The sequence below is a fragment of the Anolis sagrei genome, chromosome 3 (genome assembly GCF_037176765.1).
Source record: "Anolis sagrei isolate rAnoSag1 chromosome 3, rAnoSag1.mat, whole genome shotgun sequence".
NCBI classification, from domain to species: domain Eukaryota; kingdom Metazoa; phylum Chordata; class Lepidosauria; order Squamata; family Dactyloidae; genus Anolis; species Anolis sagrei.
In genome coordinates this window covers 2,351,236-2,374,508 of record NC_090023.1, presented here as the reverse complement: position 1 = coordinate 2,374,508, position 23,273 = coordinate 2,351,236, and the positions used below count along the sequence as shown (strand labels likewise).

General features: G+C 45.9%; 1 protein-coding gene across 1 annotated transcript; it reads left to right on the top strand.

The window, feature by feature from the left end:
* The first annotated feature begins 4,201 nt into the window (after positions 1 to 4,201).
* ART1 (ADP-ribosyltransferase 1) lies at positions 4,202 to 20,036 on the top strand. Its single transcript, XM_060766992.2, has 5 exons — positions 4,202 to 4,294; positions 8,635 to 8,712; positions 10,677 to 11,421; positions 17,669 to 17,707; positions 18,582 to 20,036. The coding sequence occupies exons 2-5, from the start codon at positions 8,644 to 8,646 to the stop codon at positions 18,683 to 18,685; spliced, it is 957 nt and encodes a 318-aa protein (XP_060622975.2). The 5' UTR covers positions 4,202 to 4,294; positions 8,635 to 8,643; the 3' UTR covers positions 18,686 to 20,036.
* The last annotated feature ends 3,237 nt before the right edge of the window (positions 20,037 to 23,273 follow it).

The window sequence follows — 23,273 nt, the reverse complement described above, 5'->3', positions numbered from 1 at the left end:
TGTGTCTATGGAAAGGTGTTTGGTGTTGAGACTAGAGTCCCATAGAATCCTAGAGTTGGAGGGGTTCCCCAAAGGCCATCCAGTCTGACCCCTTCATCCCTCCCAACAGATAGTCATCCAGCTTCTGCTTAAAAACATCCAGAGAAGGAGACTATCAGACTCCCAGGAAGCATTGGAAGGGGGTCTCCAAAGACCATCCAGTCTGACCCCTTCATCCCTCCCAACAGATAGTCATCCAGCTTCTGCTTAAAAACATCAAGAGAAGGAGACTATCAGACTCCCAGGAAGCATTGGAAGGGGGTCTCCAAAGACCATCCAGTCTGACCCCTTCATCCCTCCCAACAGATGACCATCCAGCTTCTGCTTAAAAACATCCAGAGAACGAGACTATCAGACTCCCAGGAAGCATTGGAAGGGGGTCTCCAAAGACCATCCAGTCTGACCCCTTCATCCCTCCCAACAGATGGCCATCCAGCTTCTGCTTAAAAACATCCAGAGAAGGAGACTATCAGACTCCCAGGAAGCATTGGAAGGGGGTCTCCAAAGACCATCCAGTCTGACCCCTTCATCCCTCCCAACAGGTAATCATCCAGCTTCTGCTTAAAAACATCCAGAGAAGGAGACTATCAGACTTCCAGGAAGCATTGGAAGGGGGTCTCCAAAGACCATCCAGTCTGACCCCTTCATCCCTCCCAACAGATGACCATCCAGCTTCTGCTTAAAAACATCCAGAGAAGGAGACTATCAGACTTCCAGGAAGCATTGGAAGGGGGTCTCCAAAGACCATCCAGTCTGACCCCTTCATCCCTCCCAACAGATGACCATCCAGCTTCTGCTTAAAAACATCCAGAGAAGGAGACTACCAGACTTCCAGGAAGCATTGGAAGGGGGTCTCCAAAGACCATCCAGTCTGACCCCTTCATCCCTCCCAACAGATGGCCATCCAGCTTATGCTTATAAACATCCAGAGAAGGAGCCTATCAGACTCCCAGGAAGCATTGGAAGGGGGTCTCCAAAGACTATCCAGTCTGACCCCTTCATCCCTCCCAACAGATGACCATCCAGCTTCTGCTTAAAAACATCCAGAGAAGGAGACTATCAGACTCCCAGGAAGCATTGGAAGGGGGTCTCCAAAGACCGTCTAGTCTGACCCCCTCTTTGCTAGAAAGTAAGGCATCAGCCAATCCCTCCCGACAGATGGCCATCTAGTATCTACTTAAAAACCTCCAGAGAAGGAGACTCCATCAGAGTCCCAAGAATCCCTTTAGAGTTGGAAAGGAGTCTCCAAAGACCATCTAGCCCACCCCTCCCCTTCTGCTAGAAAGGAAGGCACAATTCAATCCCTCCTAACAGATGGCCATCCAGCCTCTGCTTAAAACCCTCCAACCCAGGAAGTATTAGAAGGGGGTCTCCAAAGATCATGCAGTCTGATCCTTCTATCAAGTGGGAAGGCACCATCCGATCCCTCCCAACAGATGGCCATCCAGCCTCTGCTTTAAAAGCTCCAGGGAAAGAGACTCTATCAGATTTCAAGGAAGCATTGGAAGGGGTCTCCAAAGATCATCCGCCCTGACCTCTTCTGCTACAAAGTAAGGCACCACCCAATCCCTCCTGACAGATGGCCATCCAGCCTCTGCTTTAAAACCTCCAGAGAAAGAGACTTGATCAGACTCCTAGGAAGCATTGGAAGGGATCTCCAAAGACCACCTAGTCTGACCCCTTCTGCTAGAAAGTAAGGCACCATCCGATCCCTCCCGACATATGGCCATCCAGCCTCTGCTTAGAAACCCCCAGAGAAGGAAGGAGACTCCATCAGACTCTCTAGAGTTGGAAGGGGGTCTCCAAAGGCCATCCAGTCTGACCCATTTTGCTTAGGCAGGAAGACACAATCCGTTCCCTCCCAACAGATGGCCATCCAGCTATCTGTTGGGATGGAGACTTTAGGAGACTTTCTAGAGTTGGAAGGGCGTCTCCAAAGGCCATCCCATCCGACCGCCTTCTGCCAAGCAGGAAGGCACAATCCGATCCCTCCCGACAGATGGCCATCCTCATAAAGATTTGTGGCTTTTCCCAGGTCGTTGTCCATTTTGGCCTCCCTTCTCTGGAAATAATAATAATAATAATAATAATAATAATAATAGATTTGTGGCTTTTCCCAGGCCGTTGTCCATTTTGGCCTCCCTTCTCTGGAAATTATTATTATTATTATTATTATTATTATTTCATTCCTTACCTGCCTCACCTCGTGGCTCAAGGCGGGTCACAACACAATCAATACATCTCAAAATACACAACCTCAGAGTCCATTTCCGTCCTGAAATACCGACAAGCTGCATATCTCCAAAACGTAATAGGGTTTCCTTAGCTCATTGTATACTTAGATGTAAATGCAGGCTTTCCAAAATCTGGAGGAAAACCTACTATTTAAGTCCTGAATTCTTTTGGCTGATATGTCTTTTCTCTGTATCTTTTCTGTTTGTTATTTGACTAATAACAATATTTTCTAATATTGTATTACTACCTTACATAAGTAAATGCACATGAACCTTAATAGAATAAATATATTATTAATATTATGCATTCTTGTGGCTTTTTTAATGATTTGACTGCAAACAACGGGGGGGGGGGGGTTGAAGATGGCAATATGCCTTTTATCCCTTATAGCAGTGTTTCTTAATTTGGGGTTCGGGACAGGGTGTCAGAGGGGTCGCCAAACACCACCAGAAAACACAGTATTTTATGTTGGTTGTGTGGGTTCTGTGTGGGAAGTTTGGCCCAATTGTATCACTGGTGGATTTCAGATTGCTCTTTGATTGTAGGTGAACTATAAATCCTAGCAAGTACAACTCCCAAATGTCAAGGTCTATTTTCCCCAAACTCCACCAGTGTTCACATTTGGGCATATTGAGTATTCGTGCCAAGTTTGGTCCAGATACATCATTGTTTGAGTCCACAGCGCTCTCTGGATGTAGGTGAACTACAACTCCCAAACCCAAGGTCAATGTCCGCCAAACCCTTCCAGTAATTTCTGTTGGTCATGGAGTTCTGCGTGGGAAGTTTGGTTAGTGGAGTTGAGAATGCTCTTTGATTGTAGGTGAACTATAAATCCCAGTAACTACAACTCCCAAATGTCAAGGTCTATTTTCCCCAAACTCCGCCAGTGTTCACATTTGGGCATATTAAGTCTTTGTGTAGAGTTTGGTCCAGATCCATCATTGTTTGAGTCCACAGTGCTCTCTGGATGTAGGTGAACTACAACTCCCAAACTCAAGGTCAATGCCAATCAGACCTTCCCAGTATTTTCTGTTGCTCAAGGGAATTCTGTGTGGGAAGTTTGGTTAGTGGAGTTCAGAATGCTCTTTGATTGTAGATGAACTATAAATCCCACTGCCAAATGTCAAGGTCTATTTTCCCCAAACTCCACCAGTGTTCACATTTGGGCATGTTGAGTATTCGTGCCAAGTTTGGTCCAGATCCATCATTATTTGAGTCCACAGCGCTCTCTGGATGAAGGTGAACTCCCAAACTCAAGGTCAATGTCCGCCAAACCCTTCCAGTATTTTCTGTTGGTCATGGAGTTCTGCGTGGGAAGTTTGGTTGGTGGAGTCCAGAATGCTCTTTGATTGTAGGTGAACTATAAATCCCAGCAACTACAACTCCCAAATGTCAAGGTCTATTTTCCCCAAACTCCACCAGTGTTCACATTTGGGCATATTGAGTATTTGTGCCAAGTTTGGTCTAGATCCATCATTGTTTGAGTCCACGGCGCTCTCTGGATGTAGGTGAACTACAACTCCCATACTCAAGGTCAATACCCATCAATGCCCATGCTGGTCATGGGAGTTCTGTGTGGGAAGTTTGGTTAGTGGAGTTGAGAATGCTCTTTGACTGTAGGTGAACTATAAATCCCAGCAATTACAACTCCCAAATGACAAAATCACACACACACACCAGCATTCAAATTTGGACATATCTTGGGGAAAGTAGCCTTCTTTCGGACTGCAACTCCCAGTATCCCCAGCCAAGACCACCAGAGGCCTGCAGCACGCAGAGTGTCTTTGGCCCCGGCCCTTTGCCAGCCACATCCTTCGGGGACTTGTGATCCTCCCAGAGCCACCGGCTATAAATAGCCCCATAGCGAGGCGGGGACTTCCCAAAAAAGCCCCTCCAGTTGGGACAACACCTGTCGCGTCAACAACAACAACAACGTCCAGCGACCGAGAGAGGCGGCCGGAGGAAGCCAAGCAAATTCCAAAGTGACCCCGAAGTGACGGTCTCTCCCTCCACAAAGCAGGTAAGGGGCTCACCATCCATTGCAGGGCAGCCAGGTTCCAAGACAACAACAACAACAACAACAACAACAACAACAACAACAACAACAACAATTTATTTCTTACCCGGCTCTCCTCATGGCTCGAGGAGGGTTACAGAAGAGTAGCCACTGGTCAGCATTTCTGATAGACCGCATTGGATCCATGTGCAAGGGCATCTTGTGTCAGGGCAACCAGTCAATTGTATTACATTTCTAACAGAACAAAACAAACAGACAAAACACAAAATTTGCAAGCTTGGTAGTTGATTAAATGTCCTTTGACCAGTATCTGTCCCCTTGGAGTGCCTCTGGTGTTGCCACAAGAAGGTCCTCCCTTGTGCATGTAGCAGGGCTCAGGGTGCATTGCAGCAGGTGGTCAGTGGTTGGCTCTTCGCCGCACTCGCATGTCGAGGATTCCACTTTGTGGCCCCATTACTGAAGGTTGGCTCTACATCTCGTGGTGCCAGAGCGCAGTCTGTTCAGCGCCTTCCAAGTCACCCAGTCTTCTGTGTCTCTCATTTGGTATCAGCCATGGATTGAGGTTCTGGGTTTGAGCCTGCCACTTTTGGACTCTCGCTTGCTGAGGTGTTCCAGCGAGTGTCTCCATAGATCTTAGAAAACTATTTCGTGATTTAAGTTGTTGACGTGCTGGCTAATACCCAAACAGGGGATGAGCTGGAGATGTCTCTGCCTTGGTCCTTTCACTATTGGCTGCTACTTCCCGGCGGATGTCAGGTGGTGTGATACCGGCTAAGCAGTGTAATGTTTCCAGTGGTTTAGGGCACAGACACCCTGTGATAATGCAGCATGTCTCATTAAGAGCCACATCTACTGTTTTAGTGTGGTGAGATGTGTTCCACACTGGGCATGCCTACTCAGCAGCAGAGTAGCACAGCACAAGGGCAGATGTCTTCACTGTGTCTGGTTGTGATCCCCAGGTTGTGCCAGTCAGCTTTCGTATGACATTGTTTCTAGCACCCACTTTTTGCTTGATGTTCAGGCAGTGCTTCTTGTAGGTCAGAGCACGGTCCAGAGTGACTCTCAGGTATTTGGGAGTGTTGCAATGCTCCAGTGGGATCCCTTCCCAGGTAATAATCCTCAGAGCTCAGGATGCTTGTCTGTTCTTGAGGTGAAAGGCACATGTCTGTGTTTTAGATGGGTTAGGGATCAGCTGGTTTTCCCTGTAATAGGCAGTAAGAGCACCTAGAGCTTCGGAGAGCTTCTGTTCTACCTTCTCAAAGCTCCCTGCTTGAGCAGTGATGGCACGATCATCAGCATAGATTAAACTGTCCCTTCTGGCAGTGGCTGGTCATTTGTGTAGATGTTGATCATGGATGGAGCAAGCACGCTCCCCTGAGGCAGGCCATTCATCTCAAGATGACGAGAATTCTTCCTTGTGTGTATGTATACATGTATTTTAGATTGTGTGCCTTGTATAATGACCTCTACTCTTCTTTGGTGATTTCTCCCTTTTTCCACTTCTTGTGTACACTGGTAGCACTTTATAGATATAGATTCCCTAGAACCCAAACCAGTATAGTCAGTGTTGTGTATGATGGGATTTGCAGTCCAACCGCAGCCTGGAGGGCCATGCTTTCCTATTCTCTGTGCATTCCTCCACAAGAATGTTGGTCTTGGCAAATGCTAATAGCTATAGCAATTGGCTGCAGACAACTGCAGTGGACAAAACTTCAGCTGAAGTTTTGTCTGTGATCTTCGTCACTATATCCTTTATCACAGACTTCCTCTCTTTGCCTCCTTGCTTAAGTGGTGCCTAATTTCTCTACTCACAGCTCACAGCTGTTTTCAAACTGCTTAGGTCAACAGTGAGCTGGGCTGAAGGTTGGGTGCTCATCCCGACCCAGGCTTCGAACTACCAATCTTTCGACTGGCGTAATCTATTGCTGCTGCCAATTAACCAGCTGTGCTAAAGCCTGGCCCTTTATTGTTTATTTATTTATTTTTCGTATTTATATTCCACCCTTCTCACCCTGCGGGGGACTCAGGGCAGATCACAATGGACACATACATGGCAAACGTTCAATGCCATAGACACACAACAGATATAGACTCAAAAAGGCGTCCCTAGATTCCTCGGTCCTAAATAACTACCAGCCAATTTCTAACCTCCCTTTCTTAGGCAAGGTTCTAGAGCGGGTGGTTGCCTCCCAACTCCAGGGATTCCTGGATGACACCGACTATCTAGATCCATCACAGTCTGGTTTTAGACGTGGCCATGGTGACATCGAGCATGCCCCCCCCCCAACAAGGGATGGTGACTTATAGTTCTGCAAAGGACAAAGGTACCAGACTGCACAATAGGGATTAAGTCTTGCTCAATTTGCCAAGGCCTTAACAACAATGAGGACCCCATGAAACTTCGGGAATAGCTAGACCTTGGCGTCTCTGCCTCTCTCGGGAGCTGTAGTTCTCCAAGGACAGGGAGCAAAGCTTGTTTCCAGAGACACCAGGTCCATTTGGGCCACTCAAGAACTCCTGCCAGGACCTTTGTGCAACACCCTTGCGTTTTAGCCATCCCCTATGGACACTCTTTCCCCACACATGGACAAACCTTATGAAATCTTGCCTTTTATGAACTTTAGATGTATGAAATGTGTTTTCTGATTTCTTTGTGTGGCAGAAGCCTTTCTCCTTTTCTTCTGCCCTTTGTTTCCCCTATATACACAAAGAAACTCCATCAAAGGGACTGCAAAGCCCCAAACATTCCAGGAATTTTTTTATCCACAACTTCCTTTTGCATGAACAATAGCCTGGGCAGCTGGTGGCCCTCGGAGGAATTGCCCAGCCCTCAGCTTGCCCCTTTGGCAAAAATCTTAATCATATTTCCTCCTGAAGGACAAAAGGTCCTCGAAAAACCTTTTGCCTTCGCACTGATTAACTCAGCTATCTCCACCAAGAAACAGTCACCCCAGTCTACACATGTTGATAGATCAGGCTGGCTTGAGATTTCCCCTTTGTCTCGCTGGCCACATGGCATTTCCTTTGTTCACTCCTTTCCCAGATTCCTTTGTGCTCCCTCATCCCGCCTCCATCTCTCCTGATTGGCTGTCGCCACCAGGTGGCAGAGGTCTCCCCATTGGTTCCTATGGACCACTGGAGCTTCCTGACTGGTCCAGAGGCACCGGGGGCAGGGAACAACAGGGAAGCCGGGGCGGGGAGTCTGAACTCTGCAACTTTGAATTTGCTATAAATATGCCTCTGATCAATATACTGGTATGTTTGTGGGTGAGCTATCCCCGCATTTACATCCAACTCAGCTGAATCACTCATTAAACCTCGATGCCTCTTCTTCGCCTTGGCAAGAGTATCATTTCAATTATTAATATTAATAAAATTGCTGGAATCAGGCTTCTCTGACGGCTCGCCAAGGTCATAGACCCTCTTTGGTGCGGTCCCAGGGGTCTCTCTTACTGGGGAGACCCTCCTAAAGTCCGTATTGACTTCAATGATACTGAGACGGCTATGGTCGCCTTGGTGGATGACCTCCGAAGAGAGCTTGACAGGGGGAGTGTGTCGCTATTGGTTCCCTGGATATCTCAGTGGCTTTCGATACCATCGACCATGGTATCCTTCTGGGGCAGCTCTCCGGGATGTGTCTTGGGGGCATTGCTCCTTCCTGGAGGGTTGCTCCCAGTTGGTGAAGCTGGGGGATACCTGCTTGGACCTGTGGCCTTTGACCTGTGGTGTCCCGCAAGGTTCCATTCTATCCCCCATGCTTTTCAATATCTACATGAAACCGCTCAGTGAGGTTATCTGGAGTTTTGGAGTTGGGTGCCATCTGTACGCAGATGACACCCAACTCTACTACTCATTTCCACCAAATTCCAAGGAAACCTCCCAGACCCTGAACCAGTGTCTGACAGCTGTGATGGACTGGATGAGGGCTAACAGGTTGAAGCTTAATCCAGACAAGACAGAGGTCCTCCTGGTTAGTCGTGGGTCCGACCAGGGTATTGGGTGGCAACCTGTGCTCGATGGGATTACACTCCCCTTGAAGGTGCAGGTCCATAGCTTAGGGGTCCTCCTGGACTCAACACTGTTGCTTGATGCTCAGGTGTCAGCGGTGGCTGGGAGGGCCTTTGCACAACTCAAACTTGTGCGCCAGCTGTGACCATACCTCGTGAAGTCTGACTTGGCCAGGGTGGTCCACGCCTTGGTTACATCCAAACTGGACTATTGCAATGCGCTCTATGTGGGGCTGCCCTTGAAGATAGCCCGGAAGTTTGATCTGGTACAGATTGCTGTAAGGTTGCATTATGATCAAGAAAAATATATAACCTCATTTTTCTTTCTGTGTAAAGGTGCAGAGAATGGAGAGGACTGTTTTGCAGATGTTGCTGGCGATGCATCTGATGTGGATCTTCCCAGGAGACATCCAGGTATGAAGGGGTTGCAAAGGGTGAGAAGCAGAGCAGAGTAGGCCAAAATGTAACTTTTCCAAGCATTGCATACATTACAATGGTCTGCCCCCCCCCCCCCCCCCTTAGCATCAGCATAAATGACTTGTCCAAGGCTGGCTAGTGAGCTTTTATTACTAAAGGACAACTCTAAACCCTGTTCTCCCAGGTTGCATCTACACTGTGGAACAAATAGTGTTTGGTGCCACTTCAACTGCCAAGGCACACACACACACACACCTTTTCAAAATATACGTCTTCATTAAATCACATTGAATCCTTTCTATCTATAGTCTGACCCCTTGTGGTTCAATCTGAGTGCTGCATACATATATATCTAGAGCCCAGCAGCTAATCCTTTCTAACTACATATTGCCCTCTTGTGGTTGTATCTCAACATTGCATCCATAGATACCTAGAGATTTGCAGCTAATCCTTTCTATCTATATACTGCCCTCTTGTAGTTGCACCTGAGTATTGCATCCATACATACCTAGAGATTTGCAGCTAATCCTTTCTATCTATATACTGCCCTCTTGTAGTTGCACCTCAGTGTTGCATCCATACATACCTAGAGATTTGCAGCTAATCCTTTCTATCTATATACTGCCCTCTTGTAGTTGCACCTCAGTGTTGCATCCATACATACCCAGAGGCCAGCTGCCAATCCTTTCTATCTATATACTGCCCTCTTGTAGTTGCACCTGAGTATTGCACCCATACATACCTAGAGGCCAGCAGCCAATTCTTTCTATCTATATACTGCCCTCTTGTAGTTGCACCTTATTGCATCTATACATACCTAGAGACCAGCAGCTAATCCTTTCTATCTATATACTGCCCTCTTGTAGTTGTACCTCAGTGTTGCATCTATACATACCTAGACCAGCAGCTAATCCTTTCTATCTATATACTGCCCTCTTGTAGTTGCACCTAAGTATTGCATCCATACATACCTAGAGACCAGCAGCTAATCCTTTCTATCTATATACTGTCCTCTTGTAGTTGCACCTAAGTATTGCATCCATACATACCTAGAGGCCATCAGCTAATCCTTTCTATCTATATACTGCCCTCTTGTAGTTGCACCTGAGTATTGCATCCATACATACCTAGAGGCCAGCAGCTAATCCTTTCTATCTACATGTTGCCCTCTTGTTGTTACACCTCAGTGTTGCATCCAGACATACCTAGAGGCCAGCAGCTAATCCTTTCTATCTATATACTGCCCTCTTGTGGTTGAGTACTGGATGCATGCATATCTATAGGCCAGTAGTTAATCCTTTCTATCTACATACTGTCCTCTTGTAATGGTGCCTGAGTGCTGCCTACATACATACCTTGAGACGAGTGACTAATCCTTTCCATCTATATACTTCCTTTGTGTGGTTGCACCTGAGCATTGCATACATAGAAACCTCATACATACAAACCTAGTGGCCAGAAACTGATCCTTTCTATCTATACACCATCCTCTTGTGGTTTTTTCTCAGCACTTCATCCATACATACCTAGAGGCCAGCAGCTAATCCTTTCTATCTACATACTGTCTACACCATCCTCTTGTGGTTGTATCTCAGCACTTCATCCATACATACCTAGAGGCTAGTAGCTGATCCTTTCTAGCTATATACTACCAGGTTTCACTTTTGGGGGCTCTCACCTCAAAACAGTGGTGGAGTGCTATTTGAAACCTCACACTGGATTTAAGTTGGCTAATGGAGGGTCTGTGTGCCAAGTGTGGTCCAGATCCATCACGTTATGGAGGAGCCTTTGAGGAACCAACCAACATACATAGATACATTGACCTATATGTGTGTATGTTAGATGTAAGCCAGGCATGGGCAAACTTCGACCCTTCCTCCAGGTGTTTGGAAATCCGAGACACCTGGAGGGCAGATGTTGGTCCATGCGTGGTGTAAGGGAGATGCTGTCTTTGGTCGCAGGTCTCTGGCTTCCCCATCCACCGACGTGACCTCTTCCCCGCCAAGGAGTCCCCTCTGGACCTGGCGTCCACTTCCTTTGATGACCAATACAAAGGTTGTGGGGAGCAGATGGAGGCCGAGCTGGAGGCCCTCAACCGGACCGAGTTTGCTGCCAACCGGTTGTATGCTGAGGCCTGGACGGAGGCAGCTTCCAGGTGGACAGAGCGGCGAATGTCCACCCCAAACCTGCCCCAAGGACTGAGGCCAGAGTACGCCATGGCGGTCATGGCCTACACAGCACAAGGACGTTTCCACCGGGACTTCAACGCAGCCGTCAGGGAGGCTGGCCGGACTAGGGAAGCCTATCTCCAGGGCTTCCACTTCAAGACCTTCCATTTCCTCTTGACCCGAGCCCTACAAGCCTTGGGGGTCACATCCCAGCCCCGTTGCCAGAAGGTCTACCGTGGGGTCCGCAACGTCCGCTTTGTCTCTGAGCGGCTCCGTCCAGTGCGCTTCGGCCACTTTGCTTCCTCTTCGCTCAAGAACGAGAGTGCAAAGCAGTTTGGGACGGACACCTTCTTCACCATCCAGACCTGCTTCGGGGTCAACGTCCAGAACTTCTCCTTCTTCCCCGGAGAAGAGGAGGTCCTCATCCCGCCCTTCGAGAAGTTCAAGGTGGCCAACTTCACCAAGACCCCCGAGACCACCTTCATCCACCTGCTCTCCCTTGAAGACCACAGCCTCCACAACTGCGTCTTCGTCAAAGGTAGGAAAAAGGGGTTCCCAAGCCACATGTGGCCGTGGTACTTCTGGCCATAGGATTTTATTCAACTGGGCTTCAAGCAGGATCACTCCATTCAGTCTTCGGCATCCCCAGATTAGATTACAGAGGGTTATATAGCTGGCATGCGTACAACATTTCATTGTCATTTGGTTAGAGATTATCTTATTAGATATTGGCAGGTCTCTTTAATGAGGCCACCCAACCCATTCCGTAAGCATTCACTGGTCACACTAGCTTACGTGACTAACACCACTTACACAGTGTGTAAAATCCACATTGAACTGGATTATATGGCAGTGTGGACTCAGATAATCCAATTCAAAACAGATATTCTGGATTATCTGACTTGATATTCTAGGTTATAGATATTGACAAGTTGGAATGTGTCCAGAGGAGGGCGACTAAAATGATCAAGGGTCTGGAGAACAAGCCCTATGAGGAGCGGCTTGGGGAGCTGGGCATGTTTAGCCTGAAGAAGAGAAGGCTGAGAGGGGATATGAGAGCCATGTATAAATATGTGAGAGGAAGCCACAGGGAGGAGGAGGGAGCAAGCTTGTTTTCTGCTTCCTTGGAGACTAGGACGCGGAACAATGGCTTCAAACTACAAGAGGGGAGATTCCATCTGAACATGAGGAAGAACTTCCTGACTGTGAGAGCCGTTCAGCAGTGGAACTCTCTGCCCCGGAGTGTGGTGGAGGCTCCTTCTTTGGAAGCTTTTAAGCAGAGGCTGGGTGGGCATCTGTCAGGGGTGATTTGAATGCAATATTCCTGCTTCTTGGCAGAAAGGGGTTGGACTGGATGGCCCAGGAGGTCTCTTCCAACTCTTTGATTCTAGGATTCTATATGGCTGTGTTCTTGTAGCTGCCCAGCTGTGATCCATGGAGATGCAAACTATTCAAAGCCATAGCTACTATGGAATTATGATAATTCATTCATTCATTCATCATTTGAACGTCTATGCGGCCACTCCCCTGGGGCTCGGAGCGGCTTACAAGAATGGCTAAAATCTAACAAAATTTAAAAACAATTTAAAACAATTTAAAAACAGCAATATCAAACATTAAAAGCCTGACGAAACAGGTATGTCTTCCATGCCCTGCGGAAAGCTGGTAAGTCCCGCAAGGCACGGACTTCAGGTGGCAGAGTATTCCAGAGTGAGGGTGCCACTGCTGTGAAGGCTCTGCGCCTGATTGCTGTTAGACTGGGAATTTCCAACAAATTTTGGTCCTCAGAGCGGAGGGATCTCTGGGGTTGGGAGGGGGTGAGGCGGTCCCTCAGGTCCATCGGCCCCAGACCATGCAAGGCCTTCAAGGTGAGTCCCATCCCTTTGAAAGTGATCTGGTGCTCAATGGGTAACCAATGCAGCTGCAGGAAGATTGGGGTGATGTGGCATCTCATCGGAATTCCCGCAAGAAGCTGAGCAGCTGCATTTCGTACCAACTTGAGCTTCCGGATCACCGACAGAGGAAGGCCAATGTAGAGGGCGTTACAGTAGTCCAGTCTGGAGATGACCGTAGCCAGGTCGTCCCTGGACAGGGAGGGGGCCAGCCGTCTAGCCTGCCGCAGATGGAAGAAGGTGGTTCTGCTCACGGTGGAGACCTGGGCCTCCATCGTCAGCAGAGGGTCCACAAGAACTCCCAGACTCTTGACCAACGAGGACGGGCGTAGTGCCTCACCATCCAGGGTAGGCGGCTGGATGTCCCCACTGCCCGGTGGACCCAGCCATAGGATCTCCGTCTTTGCTGGATTCACCCTCAACCTGCTGGCACACAGCCATCCAGTCACGGCGTCAATGAGGCACGGATGGAAACAATCGGGGACAGAGTCCGGTGGGCCTTCCATCTTCAGCACCAGCTGAGTGTCATCGGCGTACTGGTCACACTCCAGCCCAAAACGTCGGACCAGCTGAGCAAGTGGTTGCATATAGATTATGATTATTTCCTGCCCACTTCTCCTGCAGATTAAGGTGAAGAACAATAAATAACCTAATGTGTAGCACGAATAACAACAAGAACAACTAGGTTATATGGCTGTGTTCTTGTAGCTGCCCAGCTGTAATCCATGGAGATGCAGACTATTCAAGTCCATAGCTACTATGGGATTATGATTATGATTATTTCCTGCCCACTTCTCCTGTGGATTAAGGTGAGGAACAATAAATAACCTAATGTGTAGCACAAATAACAACAACAACAACAACAACAACAACAATGATATTCTAGGTTATATGGCTGTGTTCTTGTAGCTGCCCAGCTGGAGATGCAAACTATTCGAGGCCATAGCTACTATGGGATCATGATGATGATTATGATTTTTTCCTACCCACTTCTCCTGCAGATTAAGGTGAGGAACAATAAATAATCTAATGTGTAGCACGAATAACAACAACAACAACAACAACAATGGTATTCTAGGCGATATGGCTGTGTTCTTGTAGCTGCCCAGCTGCGATCCATGGAGATGCAAACTATTCAAGGCCATAGCTAGCTACTATGGGATTATGATTATGATTATGATTATTTCCTACCCACTTCTCCTGCGGATTAAGGTGAGGAACAATAAATAACCTAATGTGTAGCACAAATAACAACAACAACAACAACAATGGTATTCTAGGCTATATGGCTGTGTTCTTGTAACTGCCCAGCTGTAATTCATGGAGATGCAGACTACTCAAGTCCATAACTGCTATGGGATTATGATTATGATTATTTCCTGCCCACTTCTCCTGCGGATTAAGGTGAGGAACAATAAATAACCTAATGTGTAGCACAAATAACAACAACAACAACAACAACAACAACAACAACAACAACAATGATATTCTAGGCTATATGGCTGTGTTCTTGTAGCTGCCCAGCTGCGATCCATGGAGATGCAAACTATTCAAGGCCATAGCTACTATAGGATTATGATTATGATTATTTCCTACCCACTTCTCCTGTGGATTAAGGTGGGGAACAATAAATAACCTAATGTGTAGCACAAACAACAACAACAACAACAACAACAATGGTATTCTAGGCTATATGGCTGTGTTCTTGTAGCTGCCCAGCTGCGATCCATGGAGATGCAAACTATTCAAGGCCATAGCTACTATAGGATTATGATTATGATTATTTCCTACCCACTTCTCCTGTGGATTAAGGTGGGGAACAATAAATAACCTAATGTGTAGCACAAACAACAACAACAACAACAACAACAATGGTATTCTAGGCTATATGGCTGTGTTCTTGTAGCTGCCCAGCTGCGATCCATGGAGATGCAAACTATTCAAGGCCATAGCTACTATAGGATTATGATTATGATTATTTCCTACCCACTTCTCCTGTGGATTAAGGTGGGGAACAATAAATAACCTAATGTGTAGCACAAACAACAACAACAACAACAACAACAATGGTATTCTAGGCTATATGGCTGTGTTCTTGTAGCTGCCCAGCTGCGATCCATGGAGATGCAAACTATTCAAGGCCATAGCTAACTACTATGGGATTATGATTATGATTATTTCCTACCCACTTCTACTGTGGATTAAGGTGGGGAACATAAATAACCTGATGTGTAGCACAAATAACAACAACAACAACAACAACAACAACAATGATATTCTAAGTTATATGGCTGTGTTCTTGTAGCTGCCCAGCTGGAGATGCAAACTATTCAAGGCCATAGCTACTATGGGATTATGATGATGATTATGATTATTTCCTACCCACTTCTCCTGTGGATTAAGGTAGGGAACAATAAATAACCTAATGTGTAGCACAAATAACAACAACAACAACAACAACAATGGTATTCTAGGCTATATGGCTGTGTTCTTGTAACTGCCCAGCTGCGATCCATGGAGATGCAAACTATTCAAGGCCATAGCTAGCTACTATGGGATTATGATTATGATTATTTCCTACCCACTTCTCCTGTGGATTAAGGTGAGGAACAATAAATAATCTAATGTGTAGCACAAATAACAACAAGAACAACAACAACAATGATATTCTAGGTTATATGGCTGTGTTCTTGTAGCTGCCCAGCTGGAGATGCAAACTATTCGAGGCCATAGCTACTATAGGATTATGATTATGATTATTTCTTACCCACTTCTCATGTGGACTAAGGTAGGGAACAATAAATAACCTAATGTGTAGCACAAATAACAACAACAACAATGGTATTCTAGGCTATATGGCTGTGTTCTTGTAGCTGCCCAGCTGCGATCCATGGAGATGCAAACTATTCAAGGCCATAGCTTCTATAGGATTATGATTATGATTATTTCCTACCCACTTCTCCTGTAGATTAAGGTGGGGAACAATAAATAACCTAATGTGTAGCACGAATAACAACAAGAACAACAACAACAATGATATTCTAGGTTATATGGCTGTGTTCTTGTAGCTGCCCAGCTGGAGATGCAAACTATTCAAGGCCATAGCTACTATAGGATTATGATGATGATTATGATTATTTCCTACCCACTTCTCCTGTGGATTAAGGTAGGGAACAATAAATAACCTAATGTGTAGCACAAATAACAACAACAACAACAACAATGGTATTCTAGGCTATATGGCTGTGTTCTTGTAGCTGCCCAGCTGCGATCCATGGAGATGCAAACTATTCAAGGCCATAGCTACTATGGGATTATGATTATGATTATTTCCTAGTCACTTCTCCTGCAGATTAAGGTGGGGAACAATAAATAACCTAATGTGTAGCACAAATAACAACAACAATGATATTCTAGGTTATATGGCTGTGTTCTTGTAGCTGCCCAGCTGTGATCCATGGAGATGCAAACTATTCAAGGCCATAGCTACTATGGGATTATGATTATGATTATTTCCTACCCACTTCTCCTGTAGATTAAAGTGGGGAACAATAACAAATAACCTAATGTGTAGCATGAATAACAACAACAACAACAACCATAATAAAGTGTTTCCTCACTTATCGCAGGCGTTATATTCCAGGACCACCTGCGAAAAGTGAAAATCTGTGAATTATTTCTAAAAATGTTTTAAAAAATTCTTTAAAATTGGTGGATTGTCTGAACTTGTTGAAATTTGGTATGTTAAGAGAGGAGGATGTGCTGTAGCAGTATATCAAGTTTCATCAAGACTGGTGTAAAAATGAGGGAGGGAGAACACCCTGGATTTTCCCCAGTGCCAGTGCTGTTTTCCACATAGTGTTGGGGTTCAGCCTGAGTTTGAATTTGAACCTGATTCTCTGTTTGTTCCTCCTGATGCCAATGAAAATATATTTACTGATGCTAATGGAAATGTACCTCTTGATGCCAATGCTCCTGAAATTAGTGAGAAAGAAACTTCTGTAGGTTTGGAAAATGCCAATGTTCCTGAAATTAGTGAGGAAGGAACTTCTGTAGATTTGGAAAATGAAAGTACCCGTGTTCATGAGAATGTTTCAGAGGGAAGCCATGACCTTTCACTCCCTTCTGCACCTGGGAACCTTAATGAGAATAGAAGGGGCCAGATTCGACAAGGCAGGAGTGAATCACTCAGCTTGCGAAGGTCTTCCAGATTAAAAGAAATACAAACATTGGCTTCAAAGCAGAGGGGCGGTTCACGGAACAAATTCTTTGGCTTGAAGTGCCTTCCGCCGGGCTGACTTTCTCAGTTCAAGCATCGTTTCAGATTAATGAAGACCTTGGCAGTTCTCCCGGTTTCCCCTGGCCATGGTTTTGAAAGATTTCTAGGATATCAAGTACGGTTAGTGAATCACTAAACAGGTTCCAGTATTTTGCAGTGTGGCTTTGGGTTTTGTTCTTGTGCATTTAAATTCATGTTTGCTGATTTTGCTGTGGCTTTTGACTTGCATTTTTCCTTTATTTTGTAATCATTTTTCTTCAATAAAAAAGGATTGTTTTTCACAGTCAAGTGTGGTGGATAGTTATCTTAGGGCCTCGTTCCCTGCTCTGGATTGCAACACATATTGTGCTATCACCAATATCACGTTTGCCATTAACGAATCAATTCGGAACTTTCGGAAGTTTCGGAAAGTTCCGACTTTTTTCGGAAAAATTCAAAAATGACTTTAGAATCGAACCACCAGCGTCCTCTAGATCCTAAACGAATTTTGATCCATTTTTTGATCAACCAAGCCTAATTTCCAGCTCTGATTTTATCCTCAAAGGGTGAAATACTTTTATAAAAATGCATGCTCTGTTTACGATCACTTGCTTTCTTTTTTTTCTCCTTTGCAGAGAAAAGGTGCAAAACGCAAAGGTGCAACTTCAGTTCAGGTGAGTGACTGACAACAATGGAGGTTTCCCTTTCATATTTGAGGAGCACTTCTGTGCTGTCGCACGCTGAGCCTGTGCATATGACTGTAGACAGGACATAAATTCTGTGTGCCCAACGGGACGCCGGGGCTGCCTCAGATTAAAGGCCTTTGGATTTCCTTAAAACAGAGTCTTTAGATTGCTTAAAGGTTCAACAAAGTTCTTTATGAATGAAAACAAACAGGTACTTCAAGGCTTTCTTAACAGTCTATTGACTGTCTCTCAATCTTGTCCACAGGGAACAGGCACTATCTTCTTAACTGTATACTAACTAATGGGGAAATCCTTAACTTCTAATCTGGGCAGTTTGTCTTTGCCTCTGTTGGCGTGGAGCCCCTGCACCCGGTACCAACTGCGTCTGGCTTCCATGAGCGACCCTTACCAAGCAGAGATTTGTAGACTTCCAGGGGAAAAGAAGGAGTTCACGTTTCAGTAATGACTGGCTGAAGTCCTTCAGCAAAGGAGCTGTAAGGCTGTATGATCCTCGGCCAAGCTGTGGGCTGTATATCTCCCCGGCCAAGCCGTAGAAGACGAAGCTTTCTACAGGAGCTCTTGGTGTTATGTCCTGCATGGAAAGCTTCTCTGTGTGGACTGAACTCAAAAAGACTCCTATTCCCTCCAAAAACCCAAAAAGGGGGCGGGACCAGGGAACCTAACTATAATTGACAGGTGGCTTGCCCTATGATTGCAGCCAAAAGAAGCCACCTATCTGCAGAGTCCCTGAAACTTAGGACTACAACAAACATTAAATGCAAAGCAAACAAAATTGGAGCTCCTGGTACAGCTGTACCTGCACAACTTCTCTCTGCCAACGCCTCTGCTTCTCTCTCTACAGGTGCCGGCCTCAGCCACCTCTCTGCACATGCCCAGGTGCCCTTCCTTCTCTGGGGAGCCCTATTCCTTGTGGCCATCCTCTTCGAGTCCCCAGGACTCCTCTGACCGCTGACCTGGGGCCTGTTTTGCTCCTGGAAAAAGCAAAACAACACAAAACTAAGACAATATAATCATATTATAAATATTTCTCTTGCATTAGATTCAGGATCTGGTGCTGGTTGTCACTGCGGGTAGGCTCACAATGTAGCATGAATGCATTTTAACCACCATGGCTCTATGCTACAGGATTGTGGGAGCTGTAGTTTTACGAGACCTTTCGCCTGCTCTGCAAAGAGTGTATCTTCATTATAGCATGAACGTGGTTTGACTCCATATTAACTGCCATGGTGCAAATGTCAGAAGAAATTCAATGTACAGATTTGACAAACATGAATGTAATATGATGTGTGGGAATGAATGGAAGAATGGAAGGGTGTGTGGTTGGAGTTAATAATTTTGGAAACACCAATATAATATCAAGGCCTGCAATGACTAACTACCTGCTTGCTGGAACTGTGATCAAAACTTGCTAATGAGAATTGATAAGAGCTGTGACAATGGTTCTTTCAAGTTACGGAAATGTTTGTAATATTCCTTATGTTAAGAAGGAAGTCAACATAAGATCAACACCAATCAAGAAGAGTCAACATCTGGCCAGGAAACTGAGATGGAGCCAGGATGGAAGTCATCTATTATTAATCTACAACTTTGGGATGACACCAGCAGAATATTCATATAAAAGACTCAGTCTAAGAATGCTCAAAGTGTGGCAGACCTGAGGAGTCTGGTCCACCCGCCATGCTCTGCTCCATGGGAAGGAGAGTGATGGTGTATTCGGAGAGTGTCAGATATGCTCTGGGAAAGCATGATTCTGGTCACTTTGGGCCTTCTTTCTCAAGGGAAGAGGAAGAAGTGCGCTTTTGGAGTCTTGGATTTTGTGCAGGGAGTCAGGTTCTGCGGTAGGGAAAACAGAGATCTGGTCCTTGGCACTGTACCTAGGAAAAGGATGCATTTTGGAGTTTTGAAGTTATAAAGTTATGCAAAGTTTGGAACTGTGCGTTGGCAGGCTGCAGGAAAGCAGGGTCTGCCAAAGTGGAGTATCTTGCAGAAAAAATGAAATGCAAAGATACAGAATGGGGGACGCCTGGCTCGAGAGCAGTACGTGTGAAAAAGATCTTGGAGTCTTCGTGGGCAACAAGTTAAACATGAGCCAACAATGTGATGTGGCGGCAAAAAAGCCAATGGGATTTTGGCCTGCATCAATAGGAGCCTAGTGTCTAGATCTAGGGAAGTCATGCTCCCCATGCTCTATTCCGCCTTGGTCAGACCACACCTGGAATATTGTGTCCAATTCTGGGCACCACAATTCAAGAGAGATATTGACAAGCTGGAATGTGTCCAGAGGAGAGCGACTCAAATGATCAAGGGTCTGGAGAACAAGCTCTATGAGGAGCGGCTTAAGGAGCTGGGCATGTTTAGCCTGAAGAAGAGAAGGATGAGAGGAGACATGATAGCCATGTATATAAATATGTGAGAGGAAGCCACAGGGAGGAGGGAGCAAGTTTCTTTTCTGCTTCCTTGGAGACTAGGACGCAGAACAATGGCTTCAAACTACAAGAGAGGAGATTCCATCTGAACATGAGGAAGAACTTCCTGACTGTGAGAGCCGTTCAGCAGTGGAACTCTCTGCCCCAGAGGGAGTGTGGTGGAGGCTCCTTCTTTGGAAGCTTTTAAGCAGAGGCTGGATGGCCATCTGTCAGGGGTGATTTGAATGCAATATTCCTGCTTCTTGGCAGAATGGGGTTGGACTGGATGATGGCCCAGGAGGTCACACCTCTGAGGATGCCTGCCATAGATGCAGGCGAAACGTCAGGAGAAATGCCTCTAGAACATGGCTCTATAGCCCGAAAAAACCCACAAGAACCTAGTGATTCCAGCCATGAAAGCCTTCGACAATCTCTTCCAACTCTTTGATTCTAGGATTCTATGATTCTATAATACAGCACAAAACATTTTATCCCCTTTGGCAGCCATTGAAAAGACCTGCTCCCTCCCCTGATTGGCTAGGAACAAGCTAGGTTCTTACCAGTCATTGGTTGGGGATTCCCTATGATGTCAGAGGTGGGTGGAGTCTCCCTTCTAGCGGGGAAAAAGGAGAGCTGCTATTCGTCTATTTGAAGCTGGAGTCATTTGGAAGACCCTCCCAGGAAGAAAAGGGCAAGACTTGAGAAATGGTCTGAAATAGTCCAGGATGGGATTATGGTGTTTACAATAGCAGCCAGCTTTGAGGACAAAAATCAAATCTTCTGCAAATATACACACTGAATAGGAAATATATAATGCAATACAGATCTCACTGAAGCACATCTCCCATCTGGCTATGGTAGCACCCTGTTTTTGTGTGTACATGTGTTTAATAATAAAGCATAAACCCGAATCAAAACACAATATTTTTTTTAATGTTTTGTCACAGCAAAGCTCTGTAAGTGGTGTGCGGTCATTGTCATCTTTGGATGGTCATTGTCTCTAGCCTGAGGAGCAATGCCCACCCAGTTTTTCTATTCAATTTGGTAAATGATTAGATTAATCCTCCCAGGAATGCTTGGGGCTGGGCTGAGGCCTGAAACCCAGCTAAGATCTGTAAAAACATGTGTGTGTGTGTGTATAGCTATTAGTTATAGTTATAGTTATAGTTATAGTTATAGTTATAGTTATTATTATTGGAGGAGGGGATCAATTTTTCAGTAACACCAGGATTCCCAAGCATGGAGTCATGTCAGTTAAAGTGATGCCAAACATGTCAGAAAACCACTGGATAGGTACGTGATTTATAGTTTTCTCCTTCACAATCATGCCCTCCCTAAAGATACTATGCACCAGACTGATTGTCTCAGAGACAAACTAGAAAACTCAACCCAAACATAGCAGAGTCCTTATCAGTTTTCAGCAGAATCTTTACTGCACAGCCTGACCTTGAGCCGCTCACTATTTAAGAAAACTCAGTTTTCATCCAAACTCAAGAGTGGAGGCTTTTAATCTTGACACATTGCTATACACACACATTAGGATGGCCTGATCTCCTATCGGTCCTTTAATTACATGTCATCACCTACTTAACCCTTAAGTAGGTGTGCAACCACATGTCCATTAGAACTGTATTTTCAACCAGTTTTGCACAATAGGGTTACAATCAATGCAAACCTATCAAAGCAGTGCATGATTTACCTTTAAAAAAAGCAGTAATCCCAGGGGTGATCGGCACACTGGGTGCAGTGCCTAAACACCTTGGCCTGCACTTAAACACAATTGGCGCTGACAAAATTACCACCTGTCAGCTGCAAAAGACCACTTTACTGGGATCTGCACACATTATTCACCGATACATCACACAGTCTTAGACACTTGGGAAGGATCCGATGTGTGAACCAATACAACAGCCAGCAGAGTAATCTTGTTTGCTGTGGACTCATCTTGTTGTGTTTCAACTAATAATAATAATAATAATAATAATAAATGTATGACCTGCCTCTACCTGCAGCTCAAGGCAGGATGCAACATCATTTTAAAAAGGGATCAAAGACTACTAAAAGACATACAACAAGATACACAAAGTGAAAATACAAGTTAAAATCCACTAGTGAAATGCAGATTAAAATTCACAACTTAAAATTGGCCGGGTGGGTAAACAAAGTAATATTTGAAGACAATATCCTTGAAACAAGAGTTCAAGGGCCAGAATCCCTGGCAGGTGGCAAGCTTCCTCTGCGACATCTGTCTTGAAAAGCACAACAACAACAACAACAAAACATCGATGCTATGTGTGACACATAGGTAAACATCTTCTCTCCCTGCCTGCTTTTCTGCATGGCATTTGGGCCTTTGGGGCTTGCACAATAAACGTTTCACCACAAAATAGTCTTGGGATTTTGCTTTATGAGTCCAAGTGTATTTGCAAATTTTTGAAGCACATAATCTCTCTCTCTCCCCCCCCCCCCTTCTCTCTCCCCCTCTCTCTCTCTCTCTGACCATCTTTTCTTGGGAGGGCTTGCGTTGTGCCTTCCTGCATGGCCGAAGGGGCTGGACTGGATGGCCTTTGGGGGTCCCTTCCCACTCTAGCATCCAATGGTTTTAGGCTGGACTGGATGGCCTTTGGGGGTCTCTTCCCACTCCAGGATCCAATGGTTTTAGGCTGGACTGGATGGCCTTTGGGGGTCCTTTCCCACTCTAGGATCCGATGGTTTTAGGCTGGACTGGATGGCCTTTGGGGGTCCCTTCCCACTCTAGCATCCGATGGTTTTAGGCTGGACTGGATGGCCTTTGGGGGCCCCTTCCCATTCCAGCATCCGATGGTTTTAGGCTGGCCTGGATGGCCTTTGGGGGTCCCTTCCCACTCTAGCATCCGATGGTTTTAGGCTGGACTGGATGGCCTTTGGGGGTCCCTTCCCACTCTAGCATCCGATGGTTTTAGGCTGGACTGGATGGCCTTTGGGGGTCCCTTCCCACTCTAGCATCCGATGGTTTTAGGCTGGACTGGATGGCCTTTGGGGGTCCCTTCCCACTCTAGCATCCGATGGTTTTAGGCTGGACTGGATGGCCTTTGGGGGTCCCTTCCCACTCTAGCATCCGATGGTTTTAGGCTGGACTGGATGGCCTT

Coding starts and splice junctions, on each gene's coding strand:
- ART1 (XM_060766992.2), top strand. CDS start 8,644: ATGGAGAGGACTGTTTTGCAGATGTTGCTGGCGATGCATCTGATGTGG. Junction 8,713..10,676: donor TCTTCCCAGGAGACATCCAG/GTATGAAGGGGT, acceptor CTTTGGTCGCAG/GTCTCTGGCTTCCCCATCCA. Junction 17,708..18,581: donor AAGGTGCAACTTCAGTTCAG/GTGAGTGACTGA, acceptor CTCTCTCTACAG/GTGCCGGCCTCAGCCACCTC.